This window comes from Sebastes umbrosus, chromosome 11 (assembly GCF_015220745.1).
Source record: "Sebastes umbrosus isolate fSebUmb1 chromosome 11, fSebUmb1.pri, whole genome shotgun sequence".
In the NCBI taxonomy this organism is placed as follows: Eukaryota; Metazoa; Chordata; class Actinopteri; order Perciformes; family Sebastidae; genus Sebastes; species Sebastes umbrosus.
In genome coordinates this window covers 16,452,285-16,469,622 of record NC_051279.1, presented here as the reverse complement: position 1 = coordinate 16,469,622, position 17,338 = coordinate 16,452,285, and the positions used below count along the sequence as shown (strand labels likewise).

The window sequence follows — 17,338 nt, the reverse complement described above, 5'->3', positions numbered from 1 at the left end:
TCTGAAACACAATGCTGAGTTACAAGGTGACAATAGATCATAAAGGAATGAGTCTTGACTGGAGGAGCAGTTGTACATTTATTTTTGAGGTTGTATAACAAGATGATTATTCATCAGATCATACATCATTTCAAATTAAAGCTTGAAAAGATGGATGGGCTGATAAAATAGACACACCACAACCAAATACAGAGCTGCATTATCCAAATAAAATGACGCAGCCAAAAACAAACTAACAAACAAAGAAAGATAACTACACAATAAAAGCTCTATTCACGCTCTCCGTGGAGAACGCGGGCAAACACAAAACAGCAGCTCCTGAACACTGAGCGGTGATACCGAGCAGCACATATCAATGTTAAGGCCACTGCAGAGGTAGGTTAAGGTGCAGGTGTAATGGCGGTTAGATGCTAAAGCCAACAAAAACAGAGTTCAATGGGAAAACCCCACATTTATCTCTGGAAATTCTCTATGAAATGTTCACTTCTATACACACAAATATGAATCCAATGTTTCATGGCACAAAAAAGATGTATATTAAAAAGGAAGAGATGACAAAATAACACAAGAGAAAACAAACAGTTTGCAGCATCTTCGTGTAATACATGAGTGGAGTAAATAAATGATACATTTTGACTGGTCCATATCCAGATCAATGCAATATGTCCTCTCAACAACTGTGGGGCCACAATGCAGACCACAAAGACTGATGGTTCTGGTGGAAAAGGTAGTCGCAAGCAGTAAACACAAACTCCAGCCTGCAGAATGCCTCGTCACGATCATGTTGGTTATGTGAAGACATGATGTGACAAACAACACAGTATGTAATACCCACAGGACATCCTCTTCTCATTAACCCTTTAATTACACTTATTAGGAACGGCCGTTACCATCTCCCCTATTAGCTGGCTTCCTGCCTGTGTATGATAGAAAATCTGAAAATAACGCTACAAACTGAAGAATTAGTTGATTGACGCAAACGTATTCATGTCTTTGTTATTGCTAAAATAGAGTACAGAGAAAGACACAAAGGAGAAGCAACGGGACTGTGTGTTTCACTCCATGTTTCCCTCCATTTTGGAGCCAATAACCTCATGAAGGTTCGGGTTGGTGAAGTGATCTGAAAAAGACCATTGACACTTGTTAGTCGGTGAGATTAAGTTTGTGTGTGTTAACAGTATTGTTAATTTGGATCCCCATTACCGTGGCAACAACTACTCTTCCTGGGGTCCATTTAAAGGATAAGGCTAGCATTATTTTAGATTTTTCTCAATGTCAACAAATCCCAAGAAAAAAAAAGAACAAAATCCAACAATGCATTAGTCCGTCTCTCGTACTGTCTGTCTCAACCCTGTCAGTGGCACTCGGTCAAAATCCCATCCCTCAAAAAGCATTTGAGTATATCTTTAAAAATGCCTCACAGTTGAATTTTTAGGGGGAAAAAAAATCTAAAACAGTTGGGCTTTTTATTTTCAACATCTTTGATGCCACCCAGAACATCAGTGTGAGTCATTGATGTGGAGCTCTAAAAAGGGACAGAGATATAAGATATAGTCTATCAGGCTTTGGCTACACAGACAATAATTGTTAGTAGAATCAATTCATTGTTGTCTTTTCATGGGACAACACAATCAAATGACCTCAGAACCAAACATGTGACATACAAAACATTAGAAACAATTGACCACTAATGTGTGTGCACAACTCACCTGCAGCAAACTCACGGATGTCAGCCGGCCTTTTAAAAAGCACATCTCTGTGAGAGGAGGACAGGACATGCGAATAGTAACTGTACAACTACAGAATGAGGACTATTAAGGAGACTGTTTCCTTTGAGTGGTTCAGATAGTACTCATTTTCTGATGCAGATGTTGAAAACTCAGACACGACAGAGCCTGTTTCTTTCAAAGAAACTGCCCGGAGCCTGGAGACACATTAACCTAAAAGCAGCTCAGACTTTTATTGGAGTTCATTTGTCTGTGAATGAACACGTGTTGTTGTTGGATGGCTGGCTCCACCCAACATATAAAGTAGTCGGTTGTTTATGTAATATGTTGTATATAGTACAATAAGTGACATACAGAGCAGAATAGGTTTTTGAAAGTATGGCAATTAGTCTCAAAACAGTTAATGGTTTGGCTCACACATGCAGGCAAATTCAGACCTTTTATCATCCTTGAAAAAATAAACAAAAGAAAAAGATAGGCTTATAGTCACCAGGAAAACTCAGAGCTAAATGTATTCAAAATCTACACAGGGAATAGTTTGCCTGAAGATATTTGCATATCTAACTCAGTTTATGTTTCTTTTAAACCATAATTGCATAAACTTTTATTTATTTGGCTTTAATTCATATTTTTTTTTAAAGCATGTAAGGTCTTGTTTTATTTTGTATTTGAAATGGTGATATATTGTAATATCAATTTGCAAAGGAAAAAAAACCTTCACATGTAGCCTAAATACAGTAAGAGCTACTGTTACTCCTTGCTATCTATAATTTACTTTAGGATGCCTATATTGTTTATCTGCTGGTTTCTTTTATCATACTTAACGTTAACTAATATTAGGAGGAAAAACTAGATCTGATCCCTTCACAAATGTTTACAAAGACTGGCCTGGATTTGTTTGAACTTGTTTTTATCCATGAGATAGCTACCTTACTTCTGCTTTTAAAGCATGTAATTGTTCTGGTCTTGTTTTATTTTGTATTTGAGATGGTGATACATTGCAAAATGATGTATTGATATATTGGCCTTGATTTGTTTGAACTTTTTTATCCATGAGAGAGCTATCTTACTTCTGCATGACACCAGGAGCATGATGGATTTCTTTCTTTAAACACAACCAGTAAAAGTTCACCAGCAGACACAAAGTTAACAAACAGTGAATCTGTTGACTGACTTTCTCTTTTAAGTAAGAGAAGATAAATGAGCTAACCTATAATGTTAACTAACCTCATAAAGTTGCCTATCAACACCTCTACTTCTGGATGTGATATCAGATACTTCTCGTTGTTGATTCTCGTGTTGACCTGAGAATAAAAAAGTAAAATGCATGTCAGGTTTGTTAATCAACATCATGCACATCAAGCTGCATTGTGTTGTTGTTGCTACTGGCCTGGTTTTACCTTGAACTGTCGCAGCCTCTCTTGCTGCTCGGCAGTTAATACACCGAGGTGCAGTTTCGCCAAACCACCTTTTCCAGCCATAATTCCTACAAAATGTTCGTCTAGTTGTTGGTTAAACGCAACAAAGATGGTCACCTGTTGTTACTGACACAGCTGCTGCTGCTTCAGTCTAGTTAGCAACCGTTGCTATGGAAACGACCTCCAGTAACTAAAGGCAGCATCCACGAGGTGGCAGCATCAGGTCACAGGATAAATAGTAGTTCATTTTTTGTTGTTTTAAATACAATTCATTTTAATTTTTTTTTAAAATGGTAATAATTTGAAAAATACACGATAGGAAAAACACAAAGCCTCTTTAAAAAAAAAAAAATCTCAAATAGGAATACAAAATTGAATCTGCAGGACAGATAATAATGCACTATACTCATTTTTAACAGTCTCTTCTGCACTATATTCACTTTTTTTAATAGTCGTGTGTCACAGTTGTTACCCTGCACTATATTCAGTCTGAACAGTTTTCTTCATCTCCTTGTATTTTCATATCTGGTATATTTTTTTGTACTCTGCACTACTAACTTTTTTACTGCCTTTTTACTAACATGTTTTGCACTATGGAACTGTGATGCTGGAAACTTGAATTTCCCTCGGGATCAATAAAGTTACTATCTATCTATCTATCTATCATATCTATCTATCTATCATTGCCTTTAGTATCCCAACATGCTGCTGGGCCTCCCTGTCCCTCCCACTCTGTGCCATGGACAGTTTCCCCATGCTTTCTTTCTATGCTAGAATACTATACGGTCCCACATTTGCTGAGTGGTAGTTTCATTTTATTTAATTAAATTAGGATTATAAAACATTTAAACACAAAACTGAGATAATGGAGGTCTTGAATTGATATTTTTGCACAGAGGCCCCCGACAGAGGCTCAAGATCAGGTAGCAGCTACTTAAAGGGACTGTTTGTCAGTATCAGAAACTGTCACTTCACAAGACACCAGAAACCTCTGTTGGTCTGGAGGAGCTGCAGCATTTATTTCTGCACAAACATCCACTGTACATTCACCAGATATTCTCAGAGCTACTAAGTCTTCTGCAGTGTGTAGTGTGCGCGCAGGCACATGAGGTGGAGCGAGCTGAGTGAAGGCAGGCAGGCAGGCAGAGGAACAGAGACTCCGGCCCTGGAGACCAAAGCTACGGTCTCCCACCGTGGCCAACACTGTTTTGCAAGACGAGCTTCACTAGATACAACTTTGCGGTTTTGGTGCTTCCGTGTAGTTTGTGTTGGAGTCTGAGTCTGAACAGCGTAGCCACACGCGAGCGCGCATGGGACACCGACCCGGATTGATTTATACGTGTAAGAAGTTACAAACAGTCCCTTTAAGGCTTGTGTCATATGTTACATCCTGTTTTTCATTTAACTTATCCATTTTAAATTCTGCTATTTTAACTTGCACTATTTGTGTCTATAGACTGTCTATGTCTTTGATTCTCATTTTGCTTTTACTTATGTGACTGCTTGCTGTAATTGTTGTGCATATGACGAATAAACAAACTTATAAATCATTGGTTAAGAACTATAAGTTATTAAAGTATTCAAAGTATACTTTCATGAATTAAAAAGCAGAGATGCTCACAAGTCATTTTTTGCAAGTCAAGTCTCAAGTCTTTGAGCTAGAGTCCACCGTCCAAGTCAAGTCTCAAGTCACTGTGTGTGCGACTTAGGTGCGACTCAAGTCCCAATCTCTGCTAAAAAGTGGGCTACAAGTATATACAAGTATACTTGCAGGATAAAACTTTTTTTTTATTTGACTGGAGATCAATCACAGTAAATAGATAAAAACAACTCATAGTTTAGCAAAAGTTGTTTTATTTACATATTTGACATCATAGGCTAGCCTTACAAAACTTGAAAAAAGTATATTTCTAAATAGTTCATTTAAATATATACATAACTCCTTTAAATGATCTGTGTTGTCATTCTGTGTTGTTTCACATCGAAATTGATGTTTTGTAAAGCTTTTGTGGAAGAAATGTTCTTCATACTATTTATTTACAGTTTTTAATCAGTGTTTGATTTCTTCAGAAGTTCAGACCCTGAATTATTATTTTTTTCTAAATTCAGGGTCTGGCTTCCCCTTACAAAAGATAAGTTTATTCAAGTGTGCTATACTTCTTTTAAACTTGAAATAAGTGAGTATGCTTCCTGTTTACTTTTTTTGTACTTATCAGATATATACTTATATATACTATAACAAAATCATACTTAAGTATACTTGGCTTATACCGACAAGTATACAGAAAAATCTAACTTGGCAAGTATACAGAGGAGTCCAAGCATACTTGGCTTGTACTGAAAAGTATACAGAAAAGTATGTATATTTGGCTATGTAACTTAAAGAAAACTTACAAGTATACTTGCAGGATAAAAACTATTAAACTAGTTTACTGAGAGTATACTTTAAAGTTTACTTTCATGAACTAAAAAGTGGGCTACAAGTATAAAACTAGTAAACTATCTGTATACTTCTAGTATAGTTGTAGTACAAAATAAAACTTAGGTGTAAACTAGTTGTGAACCCAAAGTTTACTATTCTTATACTTAAAGTATACTTAAAAATATACTTTTATAAACTAATTTAGCCCCAGGAAGTATAAAGTAGTACACCCACAATTATTCTACTAATACATTGATATTAGTATACTTATAAAGTATACTTGGGAAATATATACTTGCACTTTACTTAAGTATACTTCATAAAAGTATACTACTTCTTCATAAGGGAATTGATTTTATTCTTTAGTGGTAAATAAATATCCCGAAAAAGGTAAGCCTTGAGTTCTGGGGCCAGAGGGCAGTGGCCACTTTGCACAGTTCATAAGACTTTTCAGGGTCTTTTTTGAGTCCTTAATCTTTCTTTGGAGCAACACACAACCTTAAACAAGACCATCAGAACAGCTTTATCAGTCTAAAACGCTGGAAAACAGACGGACAGCCAATGCTTTTGACAGCAACTATTGGCAGTTCTTTTTCAAACCTTAAAGAATATGTGGAAAGGGCAAGTGATATATTTTATGAACCTTAATACAATCATATACAAACAGAACATGACATCTAGTCCACAGTTTATCATCACACTTTAAATTGGCACAGAGGAGAGAGTAGCTTAAAGGCTGCTCTTAAGACAAAAACAACAAAAAGTCTTGTAGAGGTATTTTAGGCATTAGTTAGAGATAGAAAGAGAGACAGATACTATACAAGCTGGTCATGAGTTTGCTTCTAACAGAAGCTCATTGGAGAACCATCACAATTTATACACATTACACATTATCCTTTTGTCCTCTCTGACACCGGCTCTGGCTAGTTTTATTCCCCTTTCTGCCTGCTCGTCACTCCCTTTGGAGAAAGAAATAACTTGTGTTGTTGAAGTGCATTGCTTCTGTCCTCTCCTTCAGCCGCTGTTCTTCTTCTTCTTCTTCTTCTTCTTTTTCTTCTTCTTCTTCTTCTTCATTTTCTTCTTCCCCTTCTTCCACTTCGCTTGGTGGGGGTGCTTTGTAACGAGGAGGGGCAGAGGTCACCAGAGCCTGCCCTTCTGGAGGCGTTGGGGCTGAGGGCGGAGGCCGAGGAGAGTCACCACACTGGGTGACGACACTCAGACTCTCGAGTTTAGACAGAAATCTCTTCTTATGTCTGAAATGAAAAAAAGAGAAGTTAATTGAAATAGATTGCTGAGGTTTCAAATTGTGGACGTACATCCACTGGCTATTATGTGACTCATGTTATATCCATGTTTATTGCACAGCAGGAAATACTATTTTCGATATTTATATATATAAATATTTGCTACCTGAATATGTAGGCAGCCAAAATGACCGACAAGAGAACAAATAAACCAGAGATCCACAGGACATGATGTGACACATCCGAAACAATTTGCACTGGTTCAGGATCTGCAGGAAAGAGTGAGAAATCCTAATCAATAAGAATAACATTCATGTAAGTATGTTTGGGTGTGATTGAATTTGTGTGCGTGTGTGTGTGTGTGTGAGCTAGGTGTGTTGAGCCATGTTTCCTGTGACTTGTTTCGTTGTTAAGCCTCAGTTATTATGATGACATGGCTTCCTGTTGAAACCCAGTGGGGCAGAGGGGGTTTTTCAGCACTAACAATATTCAAGAGTTCCCTCTCTCTTGTTATTTTCCCCCATCACTTACACACACCTAATTATAACCAAAATATTTTACTGTCTGCTAGCTATCTTACCATCACACTCATCGTAGCCATCTGTACCAGAGCCGCAATCCTAAGGTAACACAAGAGACGGCGTGAGACACCGGAGGAAGGACAACGATGAATACTGTATGCAGCACAAGTGTTAGGGGACAATTAATGATTTTCTCAGTGACACATTTGAGACTCTTACCGTTGGGGCGGAGGGATAATAATTCGCCAAGTCGTCTGACCCTTTAGCTGAGGAGAGAGACATCCATACAGATGAACTGTTATTAAAAACGACAGAAAGGAAGTCCCTGCAATAGATCTTTCATCATGACATTTAAAATGTATGAAAAGTGAAAACATATTGAAGACAAAAATCAATTTCTGCGACACAAAATTAGACTATGTTAATTTTTTTCAGACATTAATCTCATGACAAGCAAAAAAAGGTTGGGAACCACTAAACACTTGACTTTTATATAGTCAAGTTTTGTACAAAAAAAAAAATATATTTTGCATTCAAGATGTCTTAAACTAGTATATCAAATGTTTTGATGTTTTTAAAAGAAGAATCTGATTTCTTTTTAAAAGAACTCGCACTCCCAAAATATTTTGTTGATGATTTCTTCTGGGATATACCTGCATATTAAATACTATATGTGCATGTATTTTCCTATTATACAGTGTTATACACTGTAAATAAAGCCACATTCCCTGATCTAAAGGTAAATTAAAAGGTGTTTATCATAAACCAGAGGAGCTGTTATACATATCCTGAGAGACAAGGTAATACAAATATTTTTTGGGGGTGTTTGCCCTTATTTTAATAACACACCGCAGAGGGGTGACAGAAAATGAGAGGAGAGAAAAAAGTTGACGACGTGCAACAAAGGTCGCAGTCTGGTGTCAGGGGAAGTTTATAAGGAAGTGATTACATGGTCAGCTTCTTAAATCCCTAAGCCACCAGGAAACTAAAGTAGTAGTTTGACTTTTGGGAAATACGCTTATTTGCTTTTTTCTGAGAGAAGATCGATACCACTCTCGTGTCGGGACAATAAATATGAACCTTGAGCCAGTGACGCCGCCAAGGGGGGGCCACGGTCACCCTGATACAATCGCCCACTGCTCCCAGCCCCCAGGATACAATCAGCTTAGCTTAGCAGACTGGAAACAAGGAGACACAGCTAGTCTGACTGTCAAAGTCTTTTTAAGTCTGCTTACTAGCTGCTCACTAAATAAATTTGTTAAATCTGTGCAAAAAAAATGTAAAAACAACAAGATATGAGAGCACTTCTCATCTAACTCTAACTCAAATAGTCAAACATGTCAAAATAGATATGAAGGATATCAAGGGAATGGAGAGAGTCCAGTTCACATGGTATAGAGGGAAGTACTGAAAAAACCAAGATAAAACATTTTGAAACATGAAAGAAGTTTCACTTTCATGCCAAAATTAGCAAGCACATGTGTCACTTTAACTTTAAATGGGGGTATATTACATTTTGCAAAGAACATCAGGATATTAAGATGCATTCATACACATTTTCTAAATATTTTCAACTTGCATCCAGGATCCAGAATACTGCAGGCAAGCTGTACACGATGAGTAAACAACTTATTCAACTGGAAGGGGTAAAAGTGTCTACACTGTTAACAATTGCTGTTAATTTACAGCAGGATTTCAACAGTATTAACCTGTTATTGCTAAAAACAGTGCTTTACTGTTAATACAAAAGAAAACCTGTTAAATTACGCTCATTTTTTAACTGAACTATAATGCATTCTTAAAAAACAGCACTTTACTGCTGATCAACTGTCTAAAGTATCATCAGTAACAGTTTCATGCAGTATTTTTTTAATTCTGGGACCTGATCTGAACATGTGAGGCTTGTACATTGTACATGATTGTAAAATCAGTGAATTAGCTTTATTGTTCTTCTCTCACATGTTGTTATGGTTTGCATTCTGTGCTTGTAGCCAGCTATAGACACACAATTTTGGGAAAAGTGTTAACAAGTCTATTATAGCCTTTTTCCTAACAAGTGCCTTTAATTGTATTTAGTGTGACTATTCCTATGTCTGTAACCTGCTAAGTCTATTCATCTAGGCAAAAAATAATGTTTATTAAAATGTATGTAAAAAATAAATAGTGCATTAAAACAAATCAGTAAGATAATGTAAAAGAAAGGTGAAAAACATCTATATAATGTATCTTTAAACAGTAAATTAACTGTAAAATACTGTGAAATTAATAAAGTTCGAACTGTATTTTTCATTAACAGTACAAAGCTGTAAATTTCAGCGACAGTATAATAATGTTAATTTTACAGTAACATAAAGGCAACCCTGCTGCCAGTTCTTTACTGTTATTTTACTGGGAAATTCTTAACAGTGTACGTATGGGAGGGTGTTTATGAACAGCTCCTGGGGAAAACCCAATCATACGGGAAGGAAACAGGACGTCTCTCTCCTCAGGTTGTCATGACTACTTCTGTCTGTGTCCACGGTGGATCATGTAGGCCTATGACCGAGGCGATGAAGTTCTATGATTTACATTTTCCACTAACGATAGCGTCAGCCCAATTTTGAAATGGCTTGATTCAATACGTTTTTTCTACTTGTGTCTGCATGTGTGTTTAGTTTACCTGTTGTTGTCAACAACCAACTGCTGGCATGGACAGGTGTACTCCAGTCACTCCAGTGACCATCATACTCATCCTTAGTTCTGAGCTGTATCTGGTACTCAATACCAGGCATTGCATCAGTGATCGTGTAGGAGCGCTCCCTAAGCTTCTGTATCTATATAGACACACACAGCAAGACAACCAGGTAAACACACATCACACGTGGGTGTTTAATTGTTTCAGGTCAGAAAAGCCCAAAGTGCATTGATCTACTACAACTGTGAAAAGTAAACACACACACACACCGACGACCAGCACACACCTGCCCATGATCGAACGAGGAGTAAGGTCGGTATTTGATCTCGTAGATTAGTTCATAAAAGTGGTCTTGAGACTTCCAGGAGATTGGAAAACTCCAGGTGACCTTCATCCTCGTCTCCTGTCCCTCCTCCTGTCTTACTGTCACATCTGATGGAGGGTCGGGCTTTACTGAGGGAGCAGGAAGGAATACAGTGAGGGCTTTAATTAACCCTTACATCAAACCAAACACACATGTGAGGCATGGACACGCCCGCCTCAACACACTCAAACTTACAGATTTCCAGAGGTGAGAAGTGCAGCAGGGCGCTGGTGGCGTTGCCTGCGGTGCTCGTAACACACAGGTAGGCCGTGTGAATGGTCCTCAGCTGGTTCCCGTTGTGGTCCAGAGCACACCAACAACGGGAGCGCCGAGATGAGTATGAGCAGTCCACACGAAGGAATGCGTCTGTATGGCTGAGAGATGGATCCACGAAGAAAAAGCAGTTTCACTCACACAAAGATGGGTATGATATAAAGACACAGAGAACATAACTTAAATTGCTGTTGTAGTTTTAAAGAAGACCTATTATGCTTTTGTGCTTTTTCCCTTTCCTTTAGTGTGTTATATAGTTTTCTATGCATGTGAAAGGTCTGCAAAGTTACAAAACCCAAAGTCCACAGCAGAGGGAGTTACTCTCCCCCACAGAAACACTGCTCCTGAACTGCCTGAAACACCTTGCTTGAAGTCCTGCCTTTTCTTCCGTAATGTGGTGATGTCATCAAGTAACAAGAGGCAGGAGCTCAAACAGAGTGTTTCAGACAGAGGGTGAAAAGAGGTGCTGCGGCACAGCCGGTATGAAAGAAAAATAAAGTGTTTTTTGAACATTAAAGCATGTAAACATGTTCTAGTAGAAACCCAAAATACAAATAAGCACATGAAAATTTGCATAATAGGTCCTCTTTAACCACTTCACATCCCATATGTGAAGTACAGTACATTAAAAGGTATTATTCTGCCAAGGTGGCCGAGTGGTCCAGCTAAGTATTCTCTCTCTCTCCCCTCTTTCCCTGTCATTTATCTACTGTCAGCTATCCAATAAAAGCATAGATATTCAACTTCGACTGAATTTTCAACTCCTTTCAGCACTTGAGCTGAGCTCACATTTCCTTCATGTTTCTATGGCATCCTCCTATACGAGGAATAATCTGTGACAAGGTGTCAAAGAGGAATAATTCAAATGATTTATTGTACATATTATATATATACATATATATATATATATATATATGTATATATATATATGTATATATAGTATTGGTGGGTCAGTTGATACAGGGACTGAAAAGAAACTAAATCTATATCATAGTTTGTAATGTTGTAAAAGATTTGTTTGAAAAGTATTATTTACTATTTCCACACACATGTATAAGTTATTCATTGGAGAGTTATAGTGTTAGTTTGTCCTCACCTTTTACTGAGTAGCAGGTAACAGTTAGGCAATATAGCGATGGGCTTCTGAGGCGTCCACTCACAGCGAATCTTACTGCTGGGTGACCTTTTGTAGCAGGACAGACTGGGACTCTCTGGAGGATCTAACACGTACAGAAGACATGCAGTTATACCGTACATTCATTCAGTCAGTCAGTAAGTCATTTATTGTCTTTCCTAAATATATCTCATCAACCACACTGTTAAACACTGTTAGGCTACAAATACCAATTATTTTTGTTATAGATTAAACTGTAAATTATTGTTTTAAAGATAATATAAAATGGCCTTAACACTTTCCCAGAGTTCAACATGACATTTTTAAATATTTGTTTTGTCCGACCAACAATCAAAAACAGAAAGATATTCAATCAACAATCATGTACACAGAGAGAAGCAAAGCATCATCCCAACAGCATATATCCATTAAAGAATGTATTCATCATATTTTTTAATGAAATAATGAACAATATAATGTTATGTTAAAGGTGCAGTGTGTATACCATAATAACACTACTTTAGGAGCAATGGAAGTCAGACGGTGGATGCCGGTACCACGTTTTTTTTGCATTCTGCAGCTCACATTACCGCAGTCTTACAAGCATGTCAGAGAACTACGGTGGCCTTCAAGTAACGTAAAAACGTGAAAGGCTCTCTCTCTAGAGCCAGTGTTTGGTTTGTCCGTTCTGGACTACTGTAGAAACATGGCGGAACAACATGGAGGACTCTGTGGGGAGGACCTGCTCCCTATGTAGATACGAAGGACTCATTCTAAGCTGACGAAAAACACAACGATTTTTAGTTTCAGGTGATTATACACTAAAGAAAAAATAGTTATCAATATTATATTCCATTTCTTCTAATAGATTCCCCGAAATGTTACACACTGTTCCTTTAAGACCTTCATGAATATCTGACATAATATCTTATAATAATATCTTGTTGTACTGTACTCCTACATCATTACTCAGTTTTTTATTGTCACGCTGATCATATCTTTCATTTACACTAAGTCCTTACATTCACTTTGCAATGTCTTACTCACACTGTATTGTATAGAGAAAACCATCACAAATGCTAAACCTTTTATTTTGTAGTGAAAAGTAAGATATGTTAGGACAATTGAAAGGACAAAGGACGAACATCCCATGAATCAAATCAAATTGACAACTTCAATCATCCATTACAACTTCATTGCCGTTGTGACTCACCTGCAACGTCTACCTTTAAGGACAACCTCTCTCTGCCTCTGTGATAACACGTGTACTTCCCAGAGTCGGTCAGTCTCACTGAGGACAGAGACAGTGAAGACCCTCTCCTCTCAAATGTAACTTCACCCCAGTCTCTGTCTCCTTTTCCGACTGTTCTCCCGTTCCACTTCCACTGTGGTCTTGACTTTATGCCCCTTGTCACTCTGCTCCCTTCCTCCCCCTCCTCCTCCTCCTCTTCCTCCTCCTCTTCCTCCTCCTCTTCCCCATAATCGCTCTCGCCATCCATCTCCTCAGTCTCCGAGATGGATTCACGCTTAAACAGTCTGCTCACACCAGTTGGCCGGACCGTGTGAGTGCTGGGAGAAGCTGTGGTTCCTGTTCCTGCATGTCCGAGGCTTCTGTTTTCTCCAGCCTCAGCAGGATTAGAGTCACTTACACTATTCTCTGCAGTATGTTGGTCACTTTTCATCAAAACTCCAGTGTTTCTTATAATGGTTACAGTGGTTGGGGTTGCATCAGAAGTACTCCTTCTTCTGTCGGTGTTTGAGCTGTTTCTGGCCATGATGACCTTGACTCCGTCCACCTCCACATGACCGCTGCAGGTCAAAACCAACTTACTGCCCGGAGATAAAACCAACACACCAGGGGGAGGGTCTGCGCAAGAAAACAAACAACAACAAAACATTTATAGAACTAATATAAAAACAATGTGTGCGCTGCCTTGAATTGTGTTTGAATTCAAGACTTGTTTATTGAACTCAGTTAGTATTTTGCACAAAATGTCAAGGGTATTGGTTGCAGTCGACTAGGCACAGCACAGATAAGATGCAACGTTGCATAACCAAAATAACCAACTCCTTTTGAACTTCCTCTTTTAATAGATCTCTCTTCTTCCCTGGACTAAATAATGTCCTCTCTGTTTCATCTCTCATTTAGTCACATTTCTGACATCCCCTAATTATGCAGATTTCCTGAGTACACTCAAAACTCACACAGTTAATTATGACTTGCAAAAAGCCTTGTGTATACAGCTTCCTGTTTAGAATAGACTGGCTTGACGTCAGAGGTCCATTGCCCTTGTCTAGTGCAAACACATTTTCTCTCCCTTACTCCCACTTTCCCCTCTTTTTTTGCCTAGAAATCAGATAGGGAAAATAGAGAGCAGCTGAGAGAAGGCAGAACAACACATCTATACTGTGTGTGAACTGGTTTTAGGTTTCATACATTTACACATCTAACATTTAAATTTGCCTGACCCTGTGCAGAAATAATTTGGATGACTAAAGTGCAGAACTTTTGACATCAAAGTAAAAGAAGCTTCATGCCCTCCATTAGTACAACAAACACAACCAAGTATAAAAACACATTTATAGTGGACGCTGATTGGTGAGCAGAGAGGTGGCAAATAAGAGTAGTTATTTGTACATGCTGCCGATGACCCTTACAAAAAAGAAGTATACTTCAAGATTATTTTACAAAGTAAACTTAAGTTTACTTAAGTACATTCTCAATCATATTTTATGTAATAAGTATACGAGTATCAATGTACTAGTAGTATACTTGTAAGTGTACTACTTCAATACATCCCGGGACCAAATTGGCCCACTTTTTAGTTTATAAAAGTATACTTTTAAGTGTACTTTAAACGTAACAGTTCACATCCAAGTTGTATTTTGTACTGCAACTATAATATGAACTATACTACAAGTGAACTTACAGGTTAGTTATGTACTTGTAGCCCACTTTTTAGTTTATGAAAGTACACTTCAAAGTATACTCTCAGTACACTACTAGTTTAATAGTTTTTATCCTGCAAGTATACTTGTAAGTTTTCTTTAAGTTACATAGCCAAATATACATACTTTTCTGTATACTTTTCAGTACAAGCCAAGTATGCTTGGACTCCTCTGTATACTTGCCAAGTTAGACTTTTCTGTATACTTGTCGGTATAAGCCAAGTATACTTAAGTATGATTTTGTTAAGTATATATCTGATAAGTACAAAAAAAGTAAACAGGAAGCATACTCACTTATTTCAAGTTTAAAAGAAGTATAGCACACTTGAATAAACTTATCTTTTGTAAGGGGAAGCCAGACCCTGAATTTAGAAAAAAAATAATAATTCAGGGTCTGAACTTCTGAAGAAATCATAAACTAATTAAAAACTGTAAATAAATAGTACGAAGAACGTTTCCACAAAAGCTTTGCAAAACATCAATTTCGATGTAAAACAACACAGAATGACAACACAGATAATTTAAAGCAGTTATGTATATATATTTTAAATTAACTATTTAGAAATATACTGCAAATTTTGTAAGGCTAGCCTATGATGTGAAATGTGTAAATAAAACAAATTTTGCTAAACTATGAGTTGTCTTTATCTATTTACTGTGATTGATCTCCAGTCAAATAAAAAAAAAAATGACAACACTGAATAACTCCTGTGGGTGACAATAAGGTAAAAAAATAAAAATATTAGACAACACAGATCATTTAAAGCAGTTATGTATGTATTTTAAATGAACTATTTAGAAATATACTTCAAGTTTTGTAAGGCTAGCCTTTGAACTGTGTAAATAAAACAACTTTTGCTAAATCACGAGTTGTCTATCTATTTACTGTGATTGATCTCCAATCATATAACAAAAAATGACAACACTGAATAAACTCCTGTGGGTGTCAATAAGGTAAAAAAAAAATTAGACAACACAGATCATTTAAAGCAGTTATGTATATATTTTAAATGAACTATTTAGAAATATACTTTTTTCAAGTTTTGTAAGGCTAGCCTATGATGTCAAATATGTAAATAAAACAACTTTTGCTAAACTACGAGTTGTCTTTATCTATTTACTGTGATTGATCTCCAGTCAAATAAAAAAAATGACAACACTGAATAAACTCCTGTGGGTGACAATAAGATCAATATATATCTATATATTAGACAACACAGATCATTTAAAGCAGTTATGTATATATTTTAAATTAACAATTTAGAAATATACTGCAAGGTTTGTAAGGCTAGCCTATGAAATATGTAAATAAAACAACTTTTGCTACACTATGAGTTGTCTTTATCTATTTACTGTGATTGATCACCAGTCAAATAAAAAAAAAAATGACAACACTGAATAAACTCCTGTGGGTGACAATAAGGTAAACAAAAAATATATATATTAGCCAACACACTCTGGCAAGTCCTCATTTTGCCATAACTTCACAAACATAGCCTACACAGCATGATAAACAGACAGACATTGTTTGTGGTAGTTTTACCTTTTCTGGGACAGGTTCCCTCGAAGATCCCTTGGACCGGTGTGCTGCACAGAGCACACAGAGCACACAGCAAAGGGAGAAAGATCCGCATCTTTGCGCATGAGTCTCCCTTCACCAGTCCTCCTCACACCATCACTTTCAGGCAGACAGCACCAGTTGGAGATTGTTGTGACTCCTATCAACAACAACAACTAACAGTCCTCCTCTACTGACAGGGCTGTTAAAGTGCAGCTACACCAGCTTCCTCTGGTTGTCAGTAAGACCCGTTATTGTGAAATCCCAGCCTGCTCTCTTCCTCTTGTTCAGCCAGTTACACAGAGGAAATCCTCCCCACTTTCAAAATAAAACCCCCTTGAAAGCTGAAAATAGGCCTGCTGTTATAATATTTAAATATAAAGTCTGTCATACTTAAGTTACTGTCTCTTTTATCCACAATGTTTTATCATACATGGTGCATTTTATTCAACACCATGTGTGGGATCTTGTATTTTGATTTTGTCTAGTTTTAATAAGAGTTGCATTTATTTTAATTTTATTACAAAGTTTATTTGGAATTTTTTTTTGTGATCTATTTTTTATTGGTATTTAAGCATAATTATATAGGGTGGGGTTGCAAATTGATAGATCACCATTAGAGTAAAATAATATAATCACAAATTGTCATGCACTAATCAATACAAAATTGGCAAGTAGCTACAGAAAAAGAAAAGAAAAAAAAACAAACAACAACAAAAAGTAATTTAAATAAAAACTTCTGTGCCAACCAAATCCCTCCCTTTGGGACCCTAGACCTTGGGGACACTAAGAACAATTATATGAAGGATTTAATTGTAGTGATTGCTTGTTTCCATTGTGATATATTTTCTCTTTTTGCCAAGTGCAATAAAAAAAAACATATTTTTCTTTTATTTAGACACAACTCAAAATCTCAAAATATGTCTTTCCACTAATATTTTCACCTCAGCTAATAGAAAGTGATGGTGCACCATGATAAACTAGGACTTAAGAGTGCTTTTGCCACATAAAGTACCACAGATCTGGTTTTTGTGGTTAAACTGAAAACAAATCTCAAGTTGCCAGCTCATTTCT

At 37.0% G+C, this 17,338-nt stretch overlaps 2 protein-coding genes across 3 annotated transcripts; both read right to left on the bottom strand.

The window, feature by feature from the left end:
- Nucleotides 1–62: 62 nt before the first annotated feature.
- LOC119496911 (RIIa domain-containing protein 1) lies at nucleotides 63–3,320 on the bottom strand. 2 transcript variants are annotated; one of them, XM_037784575.1, is made up of 4 exons: nucleotides 3,128–3,315; nucleotides 2,955–3,031; nucleotides 1,710–1,756; nucleotides 63–1,120 (listed from the first exon to the last, which is right to left on the bottom strand). In XM_037784575.1, the coding sequence occupies exons 1-4, from the start codon at nucleotides 3,206–3,208 to the stop codon at nucleotides 1,056–1,058; spliced, it is 270 nt and encodes an 89-aa protein (XP_037640503.1). In that variant the 5' UTR covers nucleotides 3,209–3,315; the 3' UTR covers nucleotides 63–1,055. The 2 variants fall into 2 exon arrangements, with proteins under 2 accessions (XP_037640503.1, XP_037640504.1); XM_037784576.1 differs by lacking the exon at nucleotides 63–1,120 and adding an exon at nucleotides 1,470–1,525 and having other exon boundaries at nucleotides 3,128–3,320.
- A 2,868-nt stretch (nucleotides 3,321–6,188) lies between these two features.
- Nucleotides 6,189–16,513, bottom strand: il6r (interleukin 6 receptor). The gene is made up of 10 exons (XM_037785688.1): nucleotides 16,250–16,513; nucleotides 12,971–13,624; nucleotides 11,740–11,863; nucleotides 10,566–10,744; nucleotides 10,293–10,459; nucleotides 9,992–10,145; nucleotides 7,552–7,598; nucleotides 7,392–7,431; nucleotides 6,978–7,080; nucleotides 6,189–6,820 (listed from the first exon to the last, which is right to left on the bottom strand). Exons 1-10 carry the CDS (start codon nucleotides 16,338–16,340, stop codon nucleotides 6,520–6,522), a joined length of 1,860 nt encoding a protein of 619 aa, XP_037641616.1. The 5' UTR covers nucleotides 16,341–16,513; the 3' UTR covers nucleotides 6,189–6,519.
- Nucleotides 16,514–17,338: the final 825 nt, after the last annotated feature.

Bases quoted from the DNA above. Each gene is read 5' to 3' on its own strand.
- LOC119496911 (XM_037784575.1), bottom strand. From the start codon at position 3,208: ATGGCTGGAAAAGGTGGTTTGGCGAAACTGCACCTCGGTGTATTAACT. The intron at 1,757-2,954 runs GTTAGTTAACAT...CTCCTCTCACAG, and splicing joins TTGATAGGCAACTTTATGAG to AGATGTGCTTTTTAAAAGGC. The intron at 1,121-1,709 runs GTGAGTTGTGCA...GGTCTTTTTCAG, and splicing joins CATCCGTGAGTTTGCTGCAG to ATCACTTCACCAACCCGAAC.
- il6r (XM_037785688.1), bottom strand. From the start codon at position 16,340: ATGCGGATCTTTCTCCCTTTGCTGTGTGCTCTGTGTGCTCTGTGCAGC. The intron at 10,745-11,739 runs GTGAGGACAAAC...TCCATCTCTCAG, and splicing joins TACCTGCTACTCAGTAAAAG to CCATACAGACGCATTCCTTC. The intron at 7,432-7,551 runs GTAAGAGTCTCA...GTGTTACCTTAG, and splicing joins ATTATCCCTCCGCCCCAACG to GATTGCGGCTCTGGTACAGA.